General features: G+C 37.4%; 2 protein-coding genes across 5 annotated transcripts in view; one reads left to right on the top strand and one right to left on the bottom strand.

Moving 5' to 3' along the window:
• Positions 1-6550: 6550 nt before the first annotated feature.
• On the bottom strand, positions 6551-11572 carry LOC108704094 (E3 ubiquitin-protein ligase RNF182). Of its 3 annotated transcripts, XM_041561220.1 has the most exons (3): positions 11436-11521; positions 8099-8555; positions 6551-7732 (listed from the first exon to the last, which is right to left on the bottom strand). In XM_041561220.1, the coding sequence occupies exon 3, from the start codon at positions 7643-7645 to the stop codon at positions 6935-6937; it is 711 nt and encodes a 236-aa protein (XP_041417154.1). In that variant the 5' UTR covers positions 7646-7732; positions 8099-8555; positions 11436-11521; the 3' UTR covers positions 6551-6934. The 3 variants fall into 3 exon arrangements, with proteins under 3 accessions (XP_041417154.1, XP_018095976.1, XP_041417155.1); XM_018240487.2 differs by lacking the exon at positions 8099-8555 and having other exon boundaries at positions 11436-11572; XM_041561221.1 differs by lacking the exon at positions 11436-11521 and having other exon boundaries at positions 8460-8597.
• Positions 11573-11574: 2 nt separating this feature from the next.
• slc7a9.S (solute carrier family 7 (amino acid transporter light chain, bo,+ system), member 9 S homeolog) overlaps positions 11575-24992 on the top strand; it is a 50655-nt gene continuing 37237 nt past the window's right edge. Inside the window, exons 1-2 of one of the 2 annotated variants that reach the window (XM_041561219.1) lie at positions 11604-11698; positions 24609-24657. Coding sequence is in view for 1 of the 2 variants with exons in the window: in XM_041561217.1 (XP_041417151.1) it covers positions 11677-11698 (22 nt within the window). In the remaining variant the exon portion in view is untranslated. Of the gene's footprint in view, positions 11699-24608; positions 24658-24992 lie in introns of both variants that reach the window. The other variant, XM_041561217.1, reaches the window with a different exon arrangement.

Consider the following 24992-nt stretch of genomic DNA (forward strand, 5'->3'; position numbering starts at 1 on the left):
TTATCTTTTTCCTTTTTTAAATTTGTACTTTGAATTTTTTGAACATTTGAACATTGTTTGTGGTGCTTACTAGGAGCTATTATGCAAATCATATTATAAAGGTGCTAAACTCAAGATTATATTTTGGTTATCTTTTGCAGCTTTAGCCAACATTATTTGATAAAGTATTGTCAGTTAAGGTACCTGAGCACATTGAGGCTGTTGGTATAGCTTCAAGTAACTTGTCAACAAGTATTTTGAAATAAGTATAAAAAATTATATAGGGTCCTTGTGTATTAGCCCACCTACGCTTAGCCACACACACACACGTATACCTGATACAGCTACTCTATTCAGACTGAAGGATTTTTTAAAAAATTTTATGATTGATTATGGACTTGCTTGTAAAGGGAAAAAATTCAAGAGGTTTTCACATAGATCTACCACAATACTGAAAAATAGGAGACAGCATAAAATAGGCACATCTCAAGACTGCATTTGCTCCCACTTGTTTGGATTGAATGGACTAGAAAGGAAGGCGAAAAAGGACCGCACATGCTCACCGCTCTCCCCTCAGATCAGGTGCTCCGTCCAACAGTGTCCCCACTGTAAACACGACAAGAACTCGAAGAAAGACGGCACTTCTGAAAATAAGGTTTATTGGAATTCCTGCTGAGAAATGGACTAGACTTGTGCACCTTAAGTTTAAAATAGAACTGCGGATTTTCAGATGGACTGAGAGCAGGACTAAGGCCAGCATTATTCCTGAAGGCCCATAAAAACCTTAAACGTTTGTAAGTACCCACCACCTAGAAATCACAGTTTGGATAAAAGTAACAACTTTAAAGGTGAAGGAGAAGGAGTACCCCCTTTATAGAGTGTGTGACCACCCATAAACAAAAAATACTACACTATATAAGTCAATTGTCCTTTTTGTCTATCCTCAAGCTGTTTTGAGCGCTGGTCCATCTATATTTACATTACCAAACAAGTTTTTTGAGACATGAATGGTTACATTGTAGGCCATCTATGTGATTCATTTGTAAGACCTTGTAGACCATCGCTTAAAGGTGGCCATAGACACACAGATAATATTGTACGAAAAAAATTTCATACAATATTCAGTGCATGTGTGGTGGAAAAGAGTTGACCGATATTGGCAGAAGACTCGGATATCGGTCGACTCGTCGTTTGGGCTGGACGGAAAAATATGATCAGGTGCCTTTGGAGGCAAACATCGGCCATTGTTAGTGCTGAATCATCACATACAGGTAGAATTCTATTGTTTCTCCCTGTATATCTAACAATTCAGCTCTACACGTCTGTATTGAAACAAACAGTCTTTCTTGGAAAGATCCTTTCGAAGAAAGATTGTAATTGTTAAGTCTATGGTCACATGTTCTTTGAGTGTACATATAAGGTTCAGAAATATGAACTGTCCAAAGTCTGCCATTTATTTGTTATTCTCTACAATTTTCATCAAGATAAAACACATATTCTAATAACACCCTTGTGCCTACAGTGAAAAGGGATCATATTTAAGCCTTAATAATAGCTAAGGTTTCTGACTAATATTCAGTAGAAAAGATTTGACGAGCACTCCATTCACCCGTTCGATTAAAAGAAGTAAATATTTATTCCAACATATTAAAAACATCCATTCCCTGACGCGTTTCGTATCATTGGATACTGACTAATATGGTGTATATATACTATAGATAATGTGTAACAAATCATTTTATTTAACATTTAATTTACTTGGAGCCAGGCAAGAAATGCTATAAAGTGTAATAAATGAGAGATCTGAACATGGGTAATAGTTTCTGGCATTACAGGTGGAAGGCAGCAAATCTCTGCCTAAAGCCACAGCTACTTACAGGGACATCTTTGCAGAAGTTGATTTGCTTTGATGTTTGTGCGTTGATAATTTAATTAACGTTATCTCAACGGCAGAATTCACGTCAAGAACAAAACATTTCAAAGTGAAAGGATTTCTGACAATGAAACGATTTCTGGGTTAATTTTATTTGGCAGCATTATGAATCATAGCACCAGAGCTGTAGCTCCTGATTAAAATGTTGTACAAATGATTTGAGCCACTGCAAGTTTTAAAAATCAAGAAAATTATATATTTGTTAGGAAATCAATTCCTATTCCATCTGACTTGTAATGCTTCACAGCATTTGAACTTGAACATGAAAGCAAAATTCCATTTTAATGTCACTGAACCGGATGTGTTTATTTCCGAGTCATTTAAGGGTAATCCTAACGTTTTCAGTTAAAGCTTTTATGTGAGTCGCAAAATGACATGGGTTTTCAACATAATTTCTCTTCACATGAGCTGTAGCAAGACCAGATTGCAGAGATTTATGCCTAATGTATTTTCTGCAAATGCTAATAATGAATTAGAAGCAAGTTACATAGGGTTTGGATGCACAGTCATGGTAATAAGTACACCCCATGGCAATCTTTGACTTTTTTCCAGCATATTTCAACATTCACATACTCGTTTCAGCAATATTGATTGGAAAAAGTGATATAATAATTATAATGCACCATTTACATTTTGTAACCCTTTGTGTAATTTAAAAGCATATTTCATGTGTGGAAAAAGTAAGTAAACCCTACATTTAGCACAACCTCAGATACCAAAATTAGAATCAGCTGTGCCAGATCAGGTGCAAATTATTTTAATTTTGTAAGAGATGATCTAAACCATGCTTAGATTAAAATATATCAAACAACTGCACACTTGCTCAGGCCAGGCCTCCCCTGTAAGCTGAGCTCAAGAACAGAACCCAAGATCCCAAAAGAAGTTTCTAAGAACCCCAGAATTTCATCTTGGGATCTTGGCAACTATTGATGTCAAATTGCAGGACATTAACCCTAGTAAACACAGTAGTTGATGGCAGAAGCTCCAGAGTTCCTGTGGGTTAAAAGGTGCTTCTGCGTACAAGTTCACTGACTTCAGCAATGTGGAAGTGCAAAAGAGCATTTTGCCAAAATAACATGATACCCACAATAAAGCATGGTGGTGGAGAAGTTCCTAGTTGATACCATCTGTCAGAAGATTGAAGCTCAGCCAAAAGTGAACCTTGTAACATGATAGTGACCCAAAAAATTCCAGTAAATCCATCAAAGATTGGCTGAAAAATATTGAGAGCTCTGCAATGGCCAAGTCAAAGCCTTGAGATGCTGCAGGGGAATTTGCAATGACTGTTCATGTAAAACACCCCTCAAATATGACGCAGTTGAGGTTGTTTCTGCCAAATGGGGCAAAACCAACTATTAGGGTATACCTAATAGGTTATAGCTATATTTTCCAGAAGGCAATAGCATATCCGTAAATATTTTGATTAATGAATTATTATATTTTTTCTGTTCAGTTTCATCCGCAGTAGACTCAAGGCATTCTTTTTTTTGTCATTTGTAATGATGGGCGAATCTGACGCATTTTGCTTCACGAAACGGCAAAAACTTTGCCCAATGCATTAAACTCAATATGCAACAAATTTTTTCACCCGTTGGAGTCTGGTGAAAAAAAATTTGAGTTCTGTGGGATAAATGATTTCATGCATCTGTTACCATAGAAATGGTAATCAGCACTGAACAGTGAACACTATTCCCCAGTTTTTAGCATTTTAGAAGTCTTTTTTTCTTCTTTGAGGAGATATACATTAGGAAATCAGGAAAATCAACCAATACTTTCAGTTCATGCAGGAACCAAAAACAAGGCAGAGAATAGGATTTTTATAGAATGCCTTTTAAATGTTTTAAGTGCAGACCAATATCCTTATACATTCAATACATTCGGTCAAGGGTGGAAAGCTGTAAATAAAAATTACTGCAATAGTAATTGTCATCCATTGTATATGATGTCTAAAAGGATGAAGAGGGATTGCATGTTTGGTAGGACATTTATAGATAGTCTACCTTTTAACATAAACAATTTCCTGTTGTATTTCAACAATACTCTATTTAAATAGCGTTGAGAGTTAGGCTTTGTATTTTTTGTAAATCTCTATTCATATTACTTAAATTCACACTTGCTGTATATCCTGACACAATGTTATAGATTTTATTTTTTTTCTCTGCAGGCTAAAAGCTTAAAATCTGAAAAACAACGTTTTTTTAATAAGATGTTCGAAGGAAATAAGAATTAGTCAAGGTATGTCTTTGAATCTTGAAAACCTGTATTTAGTTTAATGATATTGTGTTTTATCTGCTATTTTGCATCAAAGGCCCTATTTGGCAGTTTTTGGATGAAAAGAGCCTAATGCTAAATGCATCCTAATACTAAAAATACTAGGAAAACATATGTACTGTATGACTTTATTTTCACCAAACTCTGTTCAGTGTTTAGAAATGATGCATACTTGGTGATAAAGAAAAATATATTCACATTCTATGGCTAGATTTAATCAGGATTCTTAACAAGAACACAAAGGAATTGTTCAGTATAAAAATAAAAACTAGGTAAATAGATAGGCAGTGCAAAATAAAAAATGTTTCCAATATCTTCAGTTAGCTAAAAATGTAATGTATAAAGGCTGGAGTGACTGGATGTCAAACATAATATCCAGAATGCTACTTCCGGCATTGAAGCTCTATTGGTTTACACTGATTGGTTACTAGGTAGTAACCAATCAGTAGCTGTTTGCTTTTGAATTTGAGCTGAATGCTGAGGATCAATTGCAAACTCACTGAACAGTTGTGTCTCTTGTGTCTCCCCTTCAAGTCGCTGACTAACTCAGAGTTAGAGAGCTGAAAAGCAGGAAGTTCTGTTCGTTTATGATATACATTCAGTCACTCCAGCCTTTATACATTACATTTTTGGCTAACTTACTATATCAGAAACATTTTTTATTTTGCACATACTGTCTATTTGCCCAGTTTTTCTTATTACACGGAACTATTCCTTTAAATGCTCCAGCATCTTAAGCGGTTCTAAATGTCTATCATTTTATTTGGGTTTGCCCTTAGATGCCCTTTTGAGATTTTTGTGCATTTTCTAATATTTATTTATGGTAGTCTAGATGCATATTCTCACTGAACATTGTAAATATATGCACGATTCTCTTAACAAACAACAAGCAGTTTAATATGCATTTGTGAGCCAAGAAGAATCAGAATTTAGTAGTGAGAAGTATTGCACTAGAAACTGGCAATTAAGCTAGCTAAAATAGATGCTTTAAATGGAAAATCTGAAGATCATAAAACATAATATGAAATTCTTCAGCTTTATAATAAGCAATTAGTGCAGAACCTCAAACTGCATTACCCTCTAATGAATTTTTAATGATGACATGGATAAAGCTGACAAAGTCTACATTATTTCTTCAGCACCAGACAAGTAAGGATTACCAGAATGTTTACAGTATAAATGTAAAACATTCCTTCAATGTATATAATGGTATGAGATACAAAAATATTATTCATCACAGTGGTCATTCTTTGGAATGTTTTTTTTTTTCTCCCAACACTGTGGCCCTTACTGAGAACATTGTAGCAGTCAAAACACAACATATTCCATATGGCACATTGATATTCTACGTGTAGTCAGTAGGAATCACATGAGTCATAAAATGCTCTCACTTATATTATAAGAAGAGACTTGCCTGAAAACCATTATCGCTGGCATGAGATTCACACTGAACACAATAGAACAGTGATCCCCAACCAGTAGCTCGTGAGTAACATGTTGCTCCCCAGTACCTTGGATGTTGCTCCCAGTGGCCTCAAAGCAGGTGTCTAGTTTGGAATTCCAGGCTTGGAGGCAAGTATTGGTGCATAAAAAACAGGTGTACTACTATATAGAGCCTCCTGTAGTCTGCCAGTCCACATAGAGGCCACCAAATTACAGCCCTTATTTGGCACCCCAGGAACTTTTTGCATGCCTGTGTTGCTTCCCAGCTCTTTTTATTTTTTAATGTGGCTCATGGGTAAAAAAAGGTTGGGGACTCCTGCAATAGAATATGGTAGAGGGAAGTTTTAATTCTTTTATGCCTGAGAATCACCCACATGATGCAGAACTAGGGCCTAAATGTCTTTTTGAAAAACTTGAAAACTTGAAAAACATCCTATGCAGGGGCGATCCTGGCCCCTCTGCCGCCAGTTGCTGCTGCCCCCCCCCCCTCCCCTGGAAATTCGCTCTTAAAATACCAGGAGCAGCATTTTGCCGCCCCCTGGTACATAGTGGGGCGCTGCCGCCTGAGGCGACAGCCTCAACTCGCCTCATTGGAACAATTCTTATACATTTGTACTATATATCCAACCCTTTTTGGCCTGTCATGGGGAACTGGAGCCATTAAGCATACTCAGGCTTTGTAAAATAGCCAGAAGGCACTTAGATCCCATCTGGTAAGTGCTGTTTGTTTCATAGTCTATATTCCTAAAGGGAGGTCCCTTTGTAGCTGTCAGTTTTGATCAGTTGTTTCATAATACTGTCACTCACTGTAATACCTGCTGAATAGCTGGCTTTGCTGCTATAGTCACTAGTGTGCTGTCAAAGAATATGCCACTGGCATTGTGCCTCTCTAAATTAAAATAAGACATTACATACATTGCATGCTGGATTTCATTCTCCTTTATAAAAGCATGACATTGTAATTACTTAGCGTGTGTTTGTAGAGCAGCAGATGAGAAGTTGTGCGGGGGTATTTTTGATCATTAAACAAGGTACCACATGTTAAATCACCCGACACTCTCACGTGTGAGCCTTAAACAAGTTATGCAACTAATAATTATATTACACAAAAATCTACTTACAGTGTATTTTAAAACTGCAAAGTTAGCACATGTAAATCAAACATATAACATTATAATATTTGCGATGAGTGCCTAGCCGACTTTACATGTTTTCACTAGTTCATGACTTCAAAATATCTCCTAATATAGGCTGTAGTTAACAACAATATGTATCACTTGGACAGTCATTTATGCAGTATGACATTAGTCAACTTCTCGATGAACCATCGCACATTCCTTGGCAAAGGCACTGGCAGAAGCCATATACAAGGCATACAGTTAGACTAGAAGGTACAAGGCTAACACATACTATCCCAAGAGTGACTTTCTGAATTACCAGCAGATAAATTCCAAGAGGAAGGGAGCCAAAATAGAAAACTCCAAGAAGCCAGACTAGTATTCTTGGTACGTGGTTGCAGAGTTTGGAGAAAAGGTCATGATCTATTTGGCCCTGTGAGCTTACAGAAGCAGATTCAGTACTCTGTTCGACATAGTAGTCAGAGATGGTGTTTTGACTCGGTGATCGAGTAGAGTCTCTTTGTACTTCCATTATTGTTATCACTAAGCAGTTTGAAGATCCACGAGATGGGCTCGATGAAGCAAGATTTTTAGGTGTTAAAACCACCTCATTGCATTCTGAACTACAAGATGCCTTGCTTTTTTCACTGAGTTTACAGATAATATTGGCATCATCCGGCAATCCTTCAACTTCATCTTCGTGCAGTTCAGTCTCATTGCGGCAGAATGGACAGCAAATGCATGGGGACCCCCCTCCTATATTAAGTATTTTTGTTAAACATCTAGCACATACACGGTGAAGGCAATCTAAGATTTTGGGTTTGCGACTATTAGTATTAAACTTCTGATAGCATATTTTACATTCCAGTTCTTCAGTTGTAAGCTTTTCTTCCACTGTCATCTTTACTGCAAGATGTCTTTAAATAGTTGGCCACTAGGTACCTTGTTTATTGCAAAGAAGCATTTCATTCAGCTTGAGTTCCAATTTCTAAAAAAAGACATGGAATAAGCATATTGATCGAAGGAATATAATACATTTCATGCACTGCCCAATGTTCAAATCCATATAAATGGTTTCTTTATTCTGCAAAAGTTTAGACCCCCATCTTGGATTAACGGCATGAGGCCGCTCTTTGGCTGTCATTTCTCATTCATGAAAATGTCACAATAATGACATGCTGCCTGCAAGGACATGCTTTTCTAGGTTGTACAGTCCTATTTTATCATATCATACTGCATCATACATTTACAACTGCATCTCCAGCAGAATACACAGTAGACATGCTTCTGACAATACATTGTAAATAGCTTTGCTACAGTACATAAGTTATTTCTAAATGTTATTTCCTCTGACCTGGCTGTAGCAGAAGTCTGTTCTCCTCCAGGTTTGTTAATCAGCTGACTTCTACATTGTTTCATGAATCAACAACAGAAAAATGTCTAATGCAGTTTACAATATTTTTGGAGAGTTGCTTGAAAACTATTTTTTTTCGCCGCTTGCTTGAATGCATTTATACTAATGTCAGGTTTGCTGGTTTAATCTATTTTGATGTATGAGACTTGGGTGTTGGAGGAAAGCGGAGAACCTTGTGGAAAATAACACAAGGAAGGGGAGAACATATAAACGTCATGCAATATAGTACCCTGGCTGGAATGGAACCTAGAACCTCGGCACTGCATAAGAATTTTTGCTTCGTTTACAAATTAATTTTTACCTGAGTGAATCCAGTCTATTGCTTTAATTTTGCAAGGTAGACACCACGGGCAAGAAGTATGAAATCAACAGCTGGCACAACCAGTGTTGTTCTCAGCTGCTGATAGTAAAGAAAAAGATATTCTGAATAATAGTGTGGCACATACATAAATAACAAGCTCACCATGCACTATTATGAGATAAATTGTGAGTTAGCTAGAAATGTCAAGGCATGGCAAATTGTGTGATGAATAAAAAGAACAAGCCATATTAGTGTTGGAAATGTAGAGAATCATCTACAGCAGTAAAGTAGATAAATGTGTAGGTGGCAACAGAAGTGAAAGCTCCTGTCATTTAGGAGGCTGGGAGTTGTGGTACAACCACAGCTAGGGTGCCACAGTTTTGGAATAATACTTGTCTAGACAAAACAATATTTAATGGGAAAGGTCACCTTTGAATAAACCTCTAGTGTAAGGCTATTCCAAGAAACATTTCCACTGGGATTAATTTTTATAGTTTTGTGAATAATTAGCATTCCTATTCTGCTTCTTACCAGTTTGATATAAAAAATTGCTATCTATTTGTTAGAGTCACTGACCTGGGCAACCAAAACAAACAAAAAAAACCCCCAAAAGATTGAGGCTTCAGTTGTATTGTTTTGTATTCCTTATCTTTCTACTGGGGACCTCTACTATTCTTATATTGTGACTTTCGTGTTTAGGTTTAGCCCTAGCAAGCAAATAGCAATTTCAGTTCCAAGTCTGTGAGCTGCAGAACAAAACAAAACAGAATAAAGAATATGATTAATTGCAGATGGAAAAACAGAATAATTGTGTAACATATTCCAGAAAGATCTTTAAAAATGATACTATTGTGTGATATGATATGTTGAACTTTAGTTTAATTTAACAGATGCTAATTTGCATCCATATCGGTGCATCACATTCAACTTGTTATGCTTTCAACATAGCGTGTGCCTTCAATTGCATGGAACTCTGGGCCGGAACCATGTAAATTAATATGGCAGCTCCCACAATGTTCAATAAATACAGTAAATAACACAGTAAGATACGTGCATAGAAATGATCTATTTTACTGAGTTTCCCCCCGTATGCATTTTAAAGGATAAACTTAGATTTAACAGAATTAAACTGCAATATTGAAGGACTTGACATGTCCATTTGTTGCTTTAGTCTGAAAGTTCAGCTATGAGAATCAGCACTGTAATTAATAGCCCCTGTTGCTGAAGGTTGTCTGTGTGTTCCATGTATAAAAGAGAATCTTATGGCAATGGCTTTATTTCAGGTGAAAGTGGCAAGTTACAGCACAGATGGGAATGCTTATACAGTTATGTGAAAACCCATAATTCAAAAAGCTCTGTGTAGTGGGAAGGCCATCTCACATAGACTCCATATTAATCAAATACTTGAGTTTTAAAACATATTCCTTTTTTATTTGTAATGATGAAACAGTATCTTGTACTTAATCTCAAGCAATATATAAGTAATCCTTATTTGAGGCAAACAATCCTACTGGGTTTTTTTTAATGTTTAAATAAAAAAAAATGTAAGCAGAAGTATGGAAATTCAAATCATGGAAAAAAAACTTTATCCTGAAAAACCCTTACCATGAAAACCCTAGGTCCCAAACATAGTTACATAGTTTAATGGGGTTGAAAAAAGACCAAGTCCATCAAGTTCAACCCCTCCAAATGAAACCCATTATCCATACACACAAACACTGACCCCTCCATACCCTCACATAAACTATATATATACTCATATACTAACTATAGTAGTATATATTACTATCACAATAGCCTTGGATATAATGCTTGTCCAATAAATCATCCAAGCCACAGAATTGGCCATCAAAACATCACCCAAAAGGGTATTCTGAATAACAGGTCCTGTAGCAGTTAGTACAGTATTTGCATGTTCTGACCTGTGTGTAGTCTATTTAAGAAAAATTACTATCCCATTTAATCCGAGTATTAACTTGCCATTTCTGACAGTGTTACATGCTTATCCATTGATCTCATTCACTAAACTTTCTTGGCAGCTTGAGAATAGCTGGGATCAGTAAAACAAAGGATTCACAGACGCCCTAGAATAACTCATCTGGATCTGAAGCTTCATGTATGAACTGATTTATATCAGTGCTGTGGGACATGAAGGATGTAGTCCCTTGACTGTTAACTTGTTAGTAATGGGGATCCTATGTGAAATCTATTGCATCCATTAGCTAATAGAACACTGCCTAATTAAATACATGACTCATAGCATGATAGAATTAAAGGCTTTCATTATAGTGTAATGGTTAACCTGATTCAGTTCAGCTGTAAGTTGACTTTCTGTTACAAAGACTATTCTGCAATCCATTTGATGCTAGTAGTACAGTATATCCTATACAAGTCATTTAGTTGTGTACATGTTAATTAGAGCAATCACACAGTACATCAGGCTTAACACAGAGGAATGTCCCCACACTCAGCAGTCTATCAAGGAATGCTATTGAAAACAACACACATCTATGTGTATTAACAATTTCCTCTCCGAGGAGGTCTATAGTTGATATTGTTTTCTGGGAGGAAATTGTTGACCTGTTAATAAATGTCCTTGAGAGTCTCTAGCGGGGTCATGAATCTGAACTATTTATTTCTCTTTGCAAAATGTTTTGAGCTAATAATAATAAAATCAGTAAGTAATACAATATGCATTAATAGATATGTGTTAAAAGTCAGGGAGTTTGATTTGTGTGCAAAGATGTATCTACTTAACCCATGTGATACATGACAAATAATTTAGCTTCCTATTAAATCTCCAATCAATAGGACGTCTGCTGTAAGTATATTTTAAGGAAACAGTGACTGCTTTCCGGTTAGAAAATGGATTTTAATTTGATTTTAAATAGTCAACATTATTTGCTATATAGTATGTATTGGGAATGAGATAGTGTTGATAATGAAACAGATTTTGTATATTATAAAAAGACCCACCTGACTTATTTTCTAGCAACATTGAACATTAGCTGGACATGGGTGCTGTATTTTAATCATCCTTGCAAACCTCACATTCATTTCAGTTATTACAGGTGTACAAGAAGAAGGCTGCTGGAAAAACTGCAAGATATCAGCCACAGACTGTCAGAGGAGGAAGACTTTGCAGGGAAAGCAGTCCAGTATCAGCGTGAAATGAGGCACCTCCAGCGGCTGCTGCAAGATAGATAGGAAACCCTTGATGAAGTGTTGCAGCAGAAAAGGTAAGTCAGTCACAGTGAAAAACAAACCAATTAGATGTGACTGTTGGAAGGAGGACAGCTGCAGGGCTGTGGGCACTTGGCTTTTCATCTTGGTCCCATCTGCCGAGGCTCTGCTCTCTCTCATGTGGTTTGTGTACAATTCATACAGAAAATGGTGGATACCCTCCTCCCGCCCCCAAAAGAAGCCCAGCTGCAGAAAGATTATCACTAAGAATCTGTAGCCATGGCAAGGTCTGTGTCTCGCCAGAAGACACTGTGCACATAAACGTATAGTCTGCTAAGGAGCAAGTTTCCAAAGCTAACAGCTACAAAAGCATAGTTAAAGAAAACACGTAAAGGGTTTTATTTCAATGTTTTTGTTACTATGGCGACATCATTTATACACACTATTACTTGTTATGACTGAGGGGCTGATGTATTGCAAACAAATCCGGATGCACACATTTTTGTTTTGAATTGTGTTAAAACTGGTTGATTAAACCCATATACATCAAAAAGGGGAAACGTTTCGGACCCCGCCGGGCTCTTTATCGAACCAGGGGCTGATGACATTCTTTTATGTTTTACTGAGTAGTAACTATCATTATCGATTGTTGTTGGGGTTTTTTTTTTGTTAAGGCAATCTGTCATAAATGAGCCCCTTTGACTAATTTAAAGGAGAACTATCACAAAAATTAAAATTTAATACTAAAATAAGAAACTTTCTAAATACAAACAATTATAAATTCTGTACCCTTTCTGAAATAATCAAGTTTACCTTCACTATCTCTCTCTCTCTGTTTCTCCTCATTCTGTCTTCATTCAGGAGTTGGGTGTCAGATGAATGGTCCAATATATCTTGCAGGGGGGCTCCTTTTGCCTAGAAGATGTATTAGAGCTCACTCTATTAAAATCACCAGACATCATGTCTCTCTACATGCAGAATTGGTGCAAATGGCAGTTATTTTGTTAGATTTTGTTTGTACTGGAATCAGTTATTTGAGTGAACTCTAATCTGCTATGAAAGAGAGCCCTCCTATATATATTGAATCATTCATCTGACACCCAGCTGCTGTATGAAGACAGAATAGAGAGAGAAAGATGCTGAGAGAGGAATAGTGAATATAAACATGATTATTTCTGAAACAATGCAACATTTTTAATGGACTGTATTTAGAAAGTTTCTTACTTCAGTATGGGGAAGCTTATATTACTTTTTCATTTTCGCGATAGTTCCCCTTTAACACACATTGTTTTCTTCACCAGGGGATTTCTGCCAACAGAAAAAAAACAGCTTATGTGACATGGGCCTTAGTCATAACAAAGATCCTATCAGATTTTATAAATTCCTTTCTGCATTAGAGGAATCATTCCAGTGTGGAACAGAGCTTGTATGAATCCTTAAACCCCAAATTAATTTGCAGGTGGAATTAACAATTCAGACAGGTGTTAAAGCTCACTAACCTCTAACACCCGATGTAACAAAAGCAAGTTTTACTGCTAAAAACAAGTAACCACCTTCTGAATGAAACACATATTTATCTGCTTTTATCAAAATGTTAAACACTGGTTTATTGATTTATATATTCTTTCCTTTGTTTTTGCTTTGCTTGCTTGCCATACAATGAAACACATGAGAATGATTCAAAAATCATATACAATGATTCCTGCGTACATGAATGAACGTGAATGTGTAAAAATATTATGATCTCTAATAATTACAATCTACAGCCATCCCCCATAGCAAAATGTATGCAGCACCTCTGCTGAAATGAGGGTGTTAGTGTTATATTTAGTCATCCTTCAGCAATAACTGAAAAGGCTAAACCATAAAGAGATCAATATACCTGTAATGTATGTAAATGCCAAAGGTCTAATTGCCACTCTAAATACAAAAATAGCAACAGCAGAGGTATATAGACACAGCTGACTTTCTCTATCCAGTCCAGCTAATCAGTATTCATCTGTGATGTGCACGGCTTGTACTTAGAACGTCAGCAGCCACACCAATTTTCTCATGCTTCTGATAGTGGTGCCATTATCTGTCTTTAACAACTAAAGGGTCTGTCATTCCCAGTACTTCATTAAGATGTATGTCATCTGGATCATTTCCAATAGTGTGTACAGATAGTGGACCTGTTATCCAGAAAGCTCAGACCAGGGTTTTTCCAGGAATATTTCTGTAATTTGGATCTCCATACTTTGTTTGCTAAAATCTTTTAAACATTAATTAACCCCCATAGGATTGATTTGCCTACAGTATAGATTAATTACAGTAGAACCCCCATTTTACGTTTTTCCGGGGACCAGGAAAAATTATGTAAAATCCTGGAAAATGTAAAATAAGGGAAATGTGTTAAAGTAACTTTTTCATCAAGTACTGAAAGGCTATACGAACAGGAGTCAGTTTTACCTTGCAATACAATATTTACTGTGTTAATAACAAGGGTTAAAGAAGAAGCAAACCCTAAAGTTAAAAAACCCTACCCTAAATAGAACCCCCTCTCTCCTCCCCCCCAGCCTAGCTCCTACCCCGGGCAAATGCCACTAACTCTTTACTTACCCCTCGGTGCAGATTCTGTCCAGCGGAGTTCACGGCAGCCATCTTCTTCTCTTCGGTAATCTTTGGAATGAGACCAGTGTAGTGGAACAATTTTCTGTTTCACAACGGGCATGCACTGAAACTCACGAAAATTGCAGAAGCACCGGTCTCATTCCGAAGATTACCGAAACGGCTGATTATGGTGCCCATGAATTCCGCTGGACAGAATCTGCAAGGAGGGGTTAGTAAAGACTTAGGGGCATTTGCCCGGGGTAGCAGCTAGGCTGGGGGGAAGGAGGGAAGGGGTCTATGTAGGGTAGGGGGGTACGGTATTTTTAACTTTAGGGTTTGCTTCTCCTTTAAGCATTGCAGTGTTAATGTTACACTATGGGGGGCATGTGCAAGGCCTCTCTGTCAGTCACATACACAACCTAAAGCAATAAGTGATTGGTGCAGGACTGTATAAGGGGCAGACTAATTGGAATTGACCTTTTACTGGCAGAACCATGGCAAAATATACATCTGGTTAGTATTTTAAACCTCTTTATTTCACAAATAACATTCATAAAGGGGAAAAAGGCAGTTTTTGGGAACATCAGGACACAATTTTGATGTAAAATCTGGGAAAACATTACTTAAAATCAAGGAAATGCACCCATTGAAATGAATTATAAATTGGTGGGACCACAAATAAAAAATTTAAATTGCAGAAAAAACTTAAAATCAGGGTACTTAAAATCGCGGTGTTACTGTATATCTTATCTTAGCTTAGGAACTGTTTTCCTTTTTCTCTGTAATCATAAATCATTTTTAAAAATGTGAATTATTTGATTGAAATGGAGTCCAATTGTATTTAAATAGGATTAATATGTGTATCCAGACATGATGGAGGTTTACAGCATAGGTTAGTAAGATGTAGACATTCATAAAAAAGCAGATATAAGTTTTAGGCAACTACAAGCCCCCCTCATTGTATTGCAAATGACTGCCCTGATGTTATACATAGAAATAACATAAACCTGTTGCCTTGCCATAAAAATATTTAATATTAATATCTATCTGCACTCTGTTCTGTTTAAATGCATTTATTTCCCAGTTAGTATTGTAAAAGCAACTATGTACAGCTGTACAAAAATGCTGGAGCAGATTTCCCAAAGTGTGAACTGTTAATCCCTGTGTGAATGAGTACCTGACACTAGTAGATCTGCCAGTCGTAATTGCCTTCGGCTCCTAGGAACCTCCATCTGTCCTGTTGTTTGAATGCTGCAGTGAATTCAACAATCAATTTATTGTTTCACCCGTGGGGGTTTGAATAGAATATTACAATTCTGTCAGAGAAAAACTGGAATTCACTTCATCATACTGCTTTCACTTCATCATATTGCTTTTTCCTTTTACCAAGTGAGCTTGCATTAGCAGAGGATGAGGATCCAATGTTATCATGCACAATTGGTGTGGGTGCAAAGTATTCAGGTTTATGGACTAAAATTTGAAATTTAACTCCCAATCCTGCAGGAACCCCAAAGTACAGATTTAGCTGTAAAGTAGAAATCCCTAAGAAAGTTAGGCAGAATGCTTGAAGTAATAGATCTCCACAGACTTTCCTTTCCTTTTCTTTATACAAATATTACAATATATCATTTTATATATAGAGTATATTATACCATTCTTTAGGCAAGAGGCTACATTGAGATTGGAGTCATGTGGCAAATACATCTTTGTTTTACCTTAAAAACAGGACTTGTAATTGAAATGGTTATTTTATCAAGACTGGAAACCTTAAGGCTGATAAAAGCTGCCGGCTGACCGACTTGGCAGCTTATTGGCCCATATGTGGAGCCAACCGATGGGCGTCCCTGATCAATATCTGGCCAAAAGTCAGGCAGATGGTGATCGGGCAGGGTAAAAATCCTGCTGGATCGCATCGACGTTTCATGACGTTTTGCATGATGCTTGAGAAAGGGGTTCACCCCGAAACGTCGCACGTCCGCACAAATAAACAGCAAGGGGTCACCCTGCACTGCAATTTACCTTGTGTGCCAGTGTATCTTTCCTCTCTATATGACGATCCACAGAGGCCTACTACAGCTGAAACTGCTATACAATATTTGACTCAAGGAAAGAGACCAGTAGAGGACTATGCGGCCGAGTTTCGTAGGTGGGCTGTTGATACCTCATAGAACGAATCAGCCTTGAGGCACCATTACCGCTTTGGTCTCTCTGTTCAACTAAAAGATGAGTTGGCTAGAACAGGAGTTCCTGATAGGGATGTCGCGGACTGTTCGCCCGCAAACTAGTTTGCGCGAACATCGGGTGTTCGCGTCCGCCGAATGTTCGCGAACGTCGCGCGACGTTCGCCAATTTGGGTTCGCCTTAGCTGGCGCTTATTTTTGCCCTCTCACCCCAGACCAGCAGATACATGGCAGCCAATCAGGAAGCTCTCCCTCCTGGACCACCCCCTGGACCACTCCCCTTCCATATATAAACTGAAGCCCTGCAGCGTTTTTTCATTCTGCCTGTGTGTGCTTGGAAGAGCTAGTGTAGGGAGAGAGCTGTTAGTGATTTGAGGGACAGTTGATAGTAACTTTGCTGGCTAGTAATCTACTTGATACTGCTCTGTATTGGAGGGACAGAACTCTGCAGGGATTTGAGGGACATTTTAGGTTAGGTAGCTTTGCTGGCTAGTAATCTACCTTCTACTGCAGTGCTCTGTGTGTAGCTGCTGTGGGCACTGCTGCTGATCTCTCATCTGCTGACTGCTGCCTGTAACCCAATAGTCCTTGTAAGGACTGCTTTTATTTTCTTTTTTGTTTTTTTACTTTGCTACTGTAAGAGCCCAGTGCTATTAGTCTAGCTGTGTTGGGGAGTGGGACTGGTGTGCTGCTCCTAGTAGTTCAGCACCAACCAGAGTAATTTTTTTTTTTTTAATATACATATACATATTTTTTTATTTTACTTATCTTACTGTTCTTTAACGTGTCCAGTGCTGTTTGCTGTTCTTCATAGTAGTGCACCAATAGTAGTGCACTTGCAGGCATTATTTGCCCAGTGTGTTCTTCAAACAACTGCCACCTAGCTGTGTGAGCTTGTTCACATTCTGTCTAAATATCAATAATAATACCGTCTCCAGAAACACCACCTGAGTGATGTTTTTACAGCAGCAATAATATATTCCGTATCCACTACTGTATACTTTGCCCTTGCAGGCATTGTTTGCCCAGTCTTTAACCAAGTGCCACCTAGCTGTGTGAGCTTTTTCACATTCCGTGTCCAGAAACATCACCTGAGTGACGTAGTGTGATTTCTGCCCTTTACAGCACAAAACGCAGCGCTGTGTCAACAATGTATTTTTCAGAAACATTTTTGCCCTTGATCCCCCTCTGGCATGCCACTGTCCAGGTCGTTGCACCCTTTAAACAACTTTAAAATCATTTTTCTGGCCAGAAATGTCTTTTCTAGCTTTTAAAATTCGCCTTCCCATTGAAGTCTATGGGGTTCGCGACGTTCGCGAACCGTTCGCATTTTTGCCCGGAAGTTCGCGAACATGTTCACGAACATTTTTTCCGACGTTCGCTACATCCCTAGTTCCTGACAGTCTCGAGGAGCTGATTCAGTTGTCTATTCAAATTGACCGACGACTGAGGGAACGTCGGGTGGAAAAGTTATCCCCCCAAGTCTCTTGGGTCATGCCCAAAGCTCCTCCGCCTATTTCCGGTGCTTCTTCTTTTCCTGAGGCAGAACCTATGCAGTTGGGGTTAATCCGTCCAGGCTTGTCTCCTGAAGAGAAGTTGAGAAGACAGCGCCTTAATATTTGCCTATACTGTGGTTACGCAGATCATCTCCTACGTTCCTGTCCTGTCTGACCTGAGGGTAATCCTTCATTTAAGTCTGAATTAAAGTCTCAACTTCAATTTTCAAGTGCCCATATCTCTCTATTTATGTCATTACAGTGGGGAAGAAACCGTTTACAAGTACCGGCAATCCTTGATTCGGGTGCTAGCAGTTGTTTCATGGATGCAACCTTCGCAGAAACCCATGAAGTGCCATTATTAACTAAGTCTCAACCAATCCTTATTAAAATGGCCGATGGCTCTCCACTTAGTTCTGGCCCCGTTACTTTGGAGACTTCACCTTTTTTTTCTTCAATAAATGATGAACATTATGAGTTTATTCGTTTTGATGTGGTTTCCTCTCCTTTGTTTCCAATTATTATTGGATTACCCTTGGTTAAAAGCACACAATCCGGTGATTGATTGGTCATTAGGAACTGTAACCTTTTCCTCTCCGTATTGTCTTCAGAATTGTTTTCGTTCTCAGGTTCGTCCCAGAACGGTGGCATGTACTACAGTGGAACAAGAACTCTTTTCGTCAAAATAATTTTGATGCACGACAATTTTTATAATCGTGACTATTTTGTCCAAATGCATTAAAGTCAATGGGCATCTGAATAATTTTGACATGCAATAATTTTTATGCGTTCCAATTTTGACACGCTGCAATTTTTTTTTTCGCAGCAGTTTCACGAAAAAGTTTGCAGGTGGAGAAACGCGGAAATCCACCGCTAATCCATGCCTGGAGAAAAAATTCACCCATCACTAGTTAACAACTATAGCTAAAAGTGTGCTGAAATACTTTATAGGCATCCATGCAGCATATATTTCTTTATATCCTATGCTTCCTGCACATAAGTACATTTGAGCATACTGTTCCAGACAAATTAGCAGTATTTGTCCCCAGAATAGTTTTACCACTTCCTTATGGTGCTGATGAGTGGAAGCCTTATTTTACACAATAAATGGAGGCAGCATGGGTAGTCTAGTTCATAGGTAACATATTGCTCAACAGAGGGCTTACATATTATATATTATGTGTTTGTTCCTTACTTTTTTTGTAGTTTATAGTTCATAACCTGTGTGTCTAACCTACCCGTCAACGTCAACCCCCACCCCTCAACCTCAGGTGAAATGAGGGCTGCACTGCTCCCAGCACATACATGAAGCACAGGTCTATGAATTATATTTAAAAAAGGGTATCTGTGTTATCATTAATTTTATTAATTGCTGACATTATGAATTATTGTGTTTTACTTGTACTTTACAGTTACATATATATATATATATATATATATATATATATATATATATATATATATATATATATATAAATGCATATATACACACACACAGAGAATGCAGGCTCTTAAGTTGAATTCTTATGTAAGTTGAAACATATGCATTTATTTATTAAAGGACCAGTAACATCAAAAAAATTAAATTGTTTTAAAGTAATAAAAATATAATGCAGTGTTGCCCTGCACTAGTAAAACTGCTGTGTTTGCTTCAGAAACATTACTATTGTTTATATAAATAAGCTGCTGTGTAGCCATGGGGGCAGCCATTCAAAGGAGAAAAGGCTCAAGTTACACAGCAGACAGCAGATAAGCTCTGTCTGTCTAATGGTGTTATCTGTTATCCATTATCTATCCTGTGCCATTTAGCCGTTTTTCAATTTCCACCATTGCTACACAGCAGCTTGTTTATATGAACTATATTAGTGTTTCTGAAGCAAACACATCCGTTTCACCAGTGCAGGGCAACAGTACATGATATTTTCATTACTTTAAAACACTTTCAGTTTTTGGTGTTACTGTTCCTTTAAACAGATGTCTGTCTTAACATAGAATTTATTTTTTACTTTTCTGTGCTCTGCAGTAGACAACACACACCAGAGGGGATTGGGGCAGGTGGTTTATTAAAGCTAAATGCTTTGTATGAGTTGTATGTAAGTCGGGTGTATGTAAATTGAGGACTCCCTGTAAAAAAAAAAACAAAAAAAAAAACAAAAAACAAAAAATATATATATATATATATATATATATAAAATCAAAAATGGTTTATTAGCTAACGGACTAACGTTTCGGCCTCTCCAAGGCCTTTCTCAAAGTACAGATAGATACAAAATGAAAGCAATAAATACCCTTGGTGGCAAGAAAGGTTAATTGGCTGACATCATCATCATCATCATCACTGTGCGTCAAGTACTAAAGTTTTTAAATAACACATATAAAACATATTTTGATATCACATTAAAAATTTGAGACACATTTGTATTAAAAACCCCCATTTTAACCAAATAAGGAGTAAAACCATATTATGTAACAATGTAGCAAACTGAGTTGCAAATACTTCTTTAACAACGCACAGACAAACTGGCTGTCTTGTTTATGTTACATAATATTATAATATGAGTATAGATGAAAGGTCTAGTGTTTATAGTCCCCCAGATGCATTAACTATAAATATAGCAGAAACCTAAGAAATAAATATATACATAGTGGATGCAGTCCCAAAACAGGTCAGGTGTCCTTGCTATGTGCTAATTTATGCAGCACCAGCCTCCCCTTCCCAGTGTGTCAATATACTTCTAACATTAACCCATCAATAGTATGTCAATGATGTATTAAATAGATAAGTGCCTGTAAGATCACCCATCATCCCACAAGTGAAAGTGTGTACTAACTCTCTCATATGTCACCAATACGTGTAAAGTAACCCCTTAGATTAAAGATATTACCGCTGCCCGTGTTTTCAGTATATCACAATGAGCATAATGAGCGGCTATATATACTCAAAGAAATGTGCATATAAATTATCATATCCAGATCCTCAATCGAGATATGTATGTCATTCAAAATATAAATAACAATAAATGCATGAAAAAATGAAGAATGTGAAAGAAAAAAATAATAAAAAATGAAAAAAAATAAAAAATGCAAAATATATATAAAAAAAAACCAAAAGTCCCTAAAGTAATGTGGAGAAATCCCCAAGTCTTGTGGGCCATATTATTCAGTCCAAATATCCATAACGTCCAAAACAACCATATGGTAGCCGTAGGTATAATCAAGTGGGTTAATGGGGTGGCTTACACTTCTGGGCAACGGGACTTTACTTATTTCAACAGCAAACATTAACTTATTACACCTTGGCTGCTTAAGTGGTTAACACTTGTCGAATCCTGTGCAGAGGAAGAAAAAATACAATTCCCGTAGTGTAGGGGTAATTCCGTCCCAGTACACACGCACCACAAAGGTGGACGACCGGATCCCCACCGGGAGACAGCTGTCATATGCAGCTCCACCGCACAACAAAAGCCGGGACCCGGTAAGTGTAATATATGACTGGGCTCACCACTGAACGCCGGCTTCAGGATTTCAAATACTCACGCGCCTTTGTATAGACGCAGCACTGTAGTGAGTCATACAGACCCGTATATGTGGAGCAGTTTTCTTAGCTTGTAACACGTTGTGTGCGGTAGCCATCAATTTAGTTGTAGCGCCATCCATACAGCGGGTCATACCGGTCTGTATCCAAGGTTCAGTAGCTTGAATCAATGTCTGCAGTGACGGATTTTACTGTTCTGTATTTCATGCCTGTCAGTAGAATTGCCAGGGAGGAGAAATCGATTTCTGCTGTATGGATGGTCGCCTTTTCGCCGTTTCTGAAGAGGACAGGAAGTGGACAATCTGTAAGTTATTTCTTAATAAAGGCTTTGCTATTTAAAAGTTTAATTTGTCTTGGTGTTTATTTTTTGTTGTGCACTAACGAATTTTTTAATTTTTTTTTTGATGTTACTGGTCCTTTAAACACCAGCATATTATGTGTATCCCAAATGATATTTGTTTATGTCGATAAAAAGCAGTTCAATTGTAGAGCGCTATTCAGCCCCTGGGGGGATACGCACTCTAATTCAAATGTCCAAAATTCCTCCCTCTGGAGTAGAATCCTATCCACATCACCCCCTCTTGGTAAATCCAGGATACAGTCTATGGGCATACACTTAAATGATGAAGCCGGATGTTTAGCTTGTAGCCAGTGTTTTGCCACTGGCTGTTTCGAAATGTCCTGCTTAGTTTCCTTCTTTGGTTTAGGATCCAATGCAGCTCGAATAGTTGCACATTGCATACTAATTCGTTCCCTCAGTTGTCTGCTTGTTTTTCCACAATACAGGAGACCACACGGACATTTAATTATATATATATATTTAACATTTCATGAGGTGCAAGTAAGTCTATGTTTAATGTGGTATGCTTTACCACTATGTGGGTGATGGAATTTATCCCCTGTGATTAAAGTATTACATATAACACAGTTCCCACATTTAAATGAACCTGTTCTCTGTATTTGCTGCCGAGTGGTATTGTACTTGCTTACCGGATCAGTGGGAGACAGTAGTTCCTTTAAGTTCTTATTTCTCCTGTATCCAAATTGGATCCTTCTCCTGTTAATCGCAGTGAGCTCCGCGTCTGTCTTGATAATCGGCCAATGCTGCAATACAGAATCCCTAATCAATGATAACAGCATTCCAGTCAAGGGACATGGCCCACTGTTTAACCTCATCAATTAATTTCTTTGGATACCCCCTCTACAGAAATTTCTGCGCCATTAAGTTTAAGGCCAAAATCCTCTCCTGTTCGTCGCTAGTTATGCGCACCACTCGCATCATCTGCAATTTAGGGAGTGAGTGCAACAAATGCTTGGGATGAATGCTGGTATAATGCAACAAGCTATTCCTATCCGTGGCCTTATGGTAAATCTTGGTTTGGAGCTTGTTTGCTACTTCATCCTTATACACGTTGACATCCAAAAATTGTATACTACTCATATCTTAATGCATCATAAACCGTATATTTGAAGGCAATTGGTTCAAGTCATCCACAAGTCTTATCAAGGTATCCTCGGGTCCAAACCAAAAAAAGAACAAGTAGTCGATGTAGCGCCTATAATAGCTACCAAATTGTCGAAAAAGAGGATGTTCAATATATACTTAGTTTCGTACATATATGAGTTTGCATATGAGGGCGCAACATTAGAACCCATCGCAGTCCCCGAAAGTTTTAAATAGAATTGCTTCTCGAACTTGAAATAGTTTTTATGCAATATGAAGTCCAACAAGGATATTACAAATTCAGTGGACCTTTATACAAAATGTTCTCACTCATTAATTCCCTAGTGGCCTCAATTCTGGCAATATGTGGTATGCAAGTGTACAAACTATGTACGTCCATAGTGAAGGAAAATTCAGTTTATCATAGTTCACACTATCAATGACCCATAAGAAATAGGCCATATCCTGTATCTATCTATCTATCTATCTATCTATCTATCTATCTATCTATCTATATATATATATATATATATCTATCTCTAGCTATATATATATATATCTATATAAAGATATATATATATATATATATATATATATACAGCAATCCTCGAAAGCACTCACAGCAGTCGCCATCAAGCGTGTATCAATAAGTCTTTATTTGTGCATGGTGCATCAACGCGTTTCAACTCCATGTGAACCGAAACGCGTTGATGCACCATGCACAAATAAAGACTTATTGATACACGCTTGATGGCAACTGCAGTGAGTGCTTTCATGGATTGCTGTGAATGACTTTGGTTAGCACCCAGCAAATAATTATATGATTGGTGAGTGCTGATTAATCCTATATATATATATATAGTCTTCTAAATACAAACATACACTGTACTGCCATCCCATAAAGCAGAATTTTTCCAGTAGTGTCATTTAATGAACTTGGCTGTTGCTGGCAAATGAAAATGATTTTCAGCATCTCGTGAGGCATCTTGGTACGACTAAAAATAACATAAGGCGGAGGAGGCCTGATTTGATTTTCATGATTGCTTTTTTTTTTTTTTTTTTCAAGGCAAGTGGAAAGTGAACTTGAAGTAAACTGGGAATCGACCTCCAATGAAAATAAACAGATAAAGGACTTTTTACATAAAGCTCTAATGTACAGCGTGGACTACTAGTGACAATAAATTCTAACAATCAGACCGCTTCTGAAATTCCAAACTTTGAGAGCGTTATAACAAAATTATTAAACACGTGAACCAATTGTCTTAGGATATCACTGTCTAGATCATATTAAAAGTTAATATACATGTAAACTACACCTTTAAGATTTAGGTTCAGACATAGAAAATCTGTAATTGGGCAATAAAACTACAATGGAATGAGAAAGATCTCCAGGTTCACTAAGGATGTTATCTGTGGTGTTAAAAATACAATTTTATTGGACAATTATTGTCTATCTGGATGAGCTTATCATATTGTGTACCATGTATAAGTGATTATTAACGACTGTAAAGTAAAAGTGGCATGTGCCATTCTTGCATTGTTCATAGCTTTGGGTTTTATGATTCATCTATAGGTATGTCAGATGTTCCATCACTTGACATTAGCATTCAGGCCAACGCCCCTGTGTAACACCAGGCACCTTCGGGTGACTTCAGAAAACAAAGTATGTATATCCGATCTATTGTGTAATAACTATACATTCTGTTTTGTTTATTTTGACAGCTTCTGGTTTTGGGATGAAACCCAAGATTTGAGCAATTAGTATCAATTTGTAAGTAACATGCATTTGAAATTACCTATGTATTTTCATTATGGGCATATATAGCCGTTAGATTTTTTAGACATTTTTATTTATTATACAAGATTTCCTTATACAAAGAAAATTACACATCACTTGTTAATTGTTTTCATGGCCACTGAGAGTGTGTGATTCACTAACAAAGACTTGTAAATTAGACTTATGGACACAAAGAGTGTATTATACACAATTTGAATCATTTTGATTGGATGTTTTTAATGGAGTATCACTAAGCATCATGGGAGTAGTACCTCCTACAATATACATTTAGAGATTGGTGTTACACAGGCTTGAGAAAGGGCTTTAGC

This window comes from Xenopus laevis, chromosome 4S (genome assembly GCF_017654675.1).
Source record: "Xenopus laevis strain J_2021 chromosome 4S, Xenopus_laevis_v10.1, whole genome shotgun sequence".
NCBI lineage: Eukaryota > Metazoa > Chordata > Amphibia > Anura > Pipidae > Xenopus > Xenopus laevis.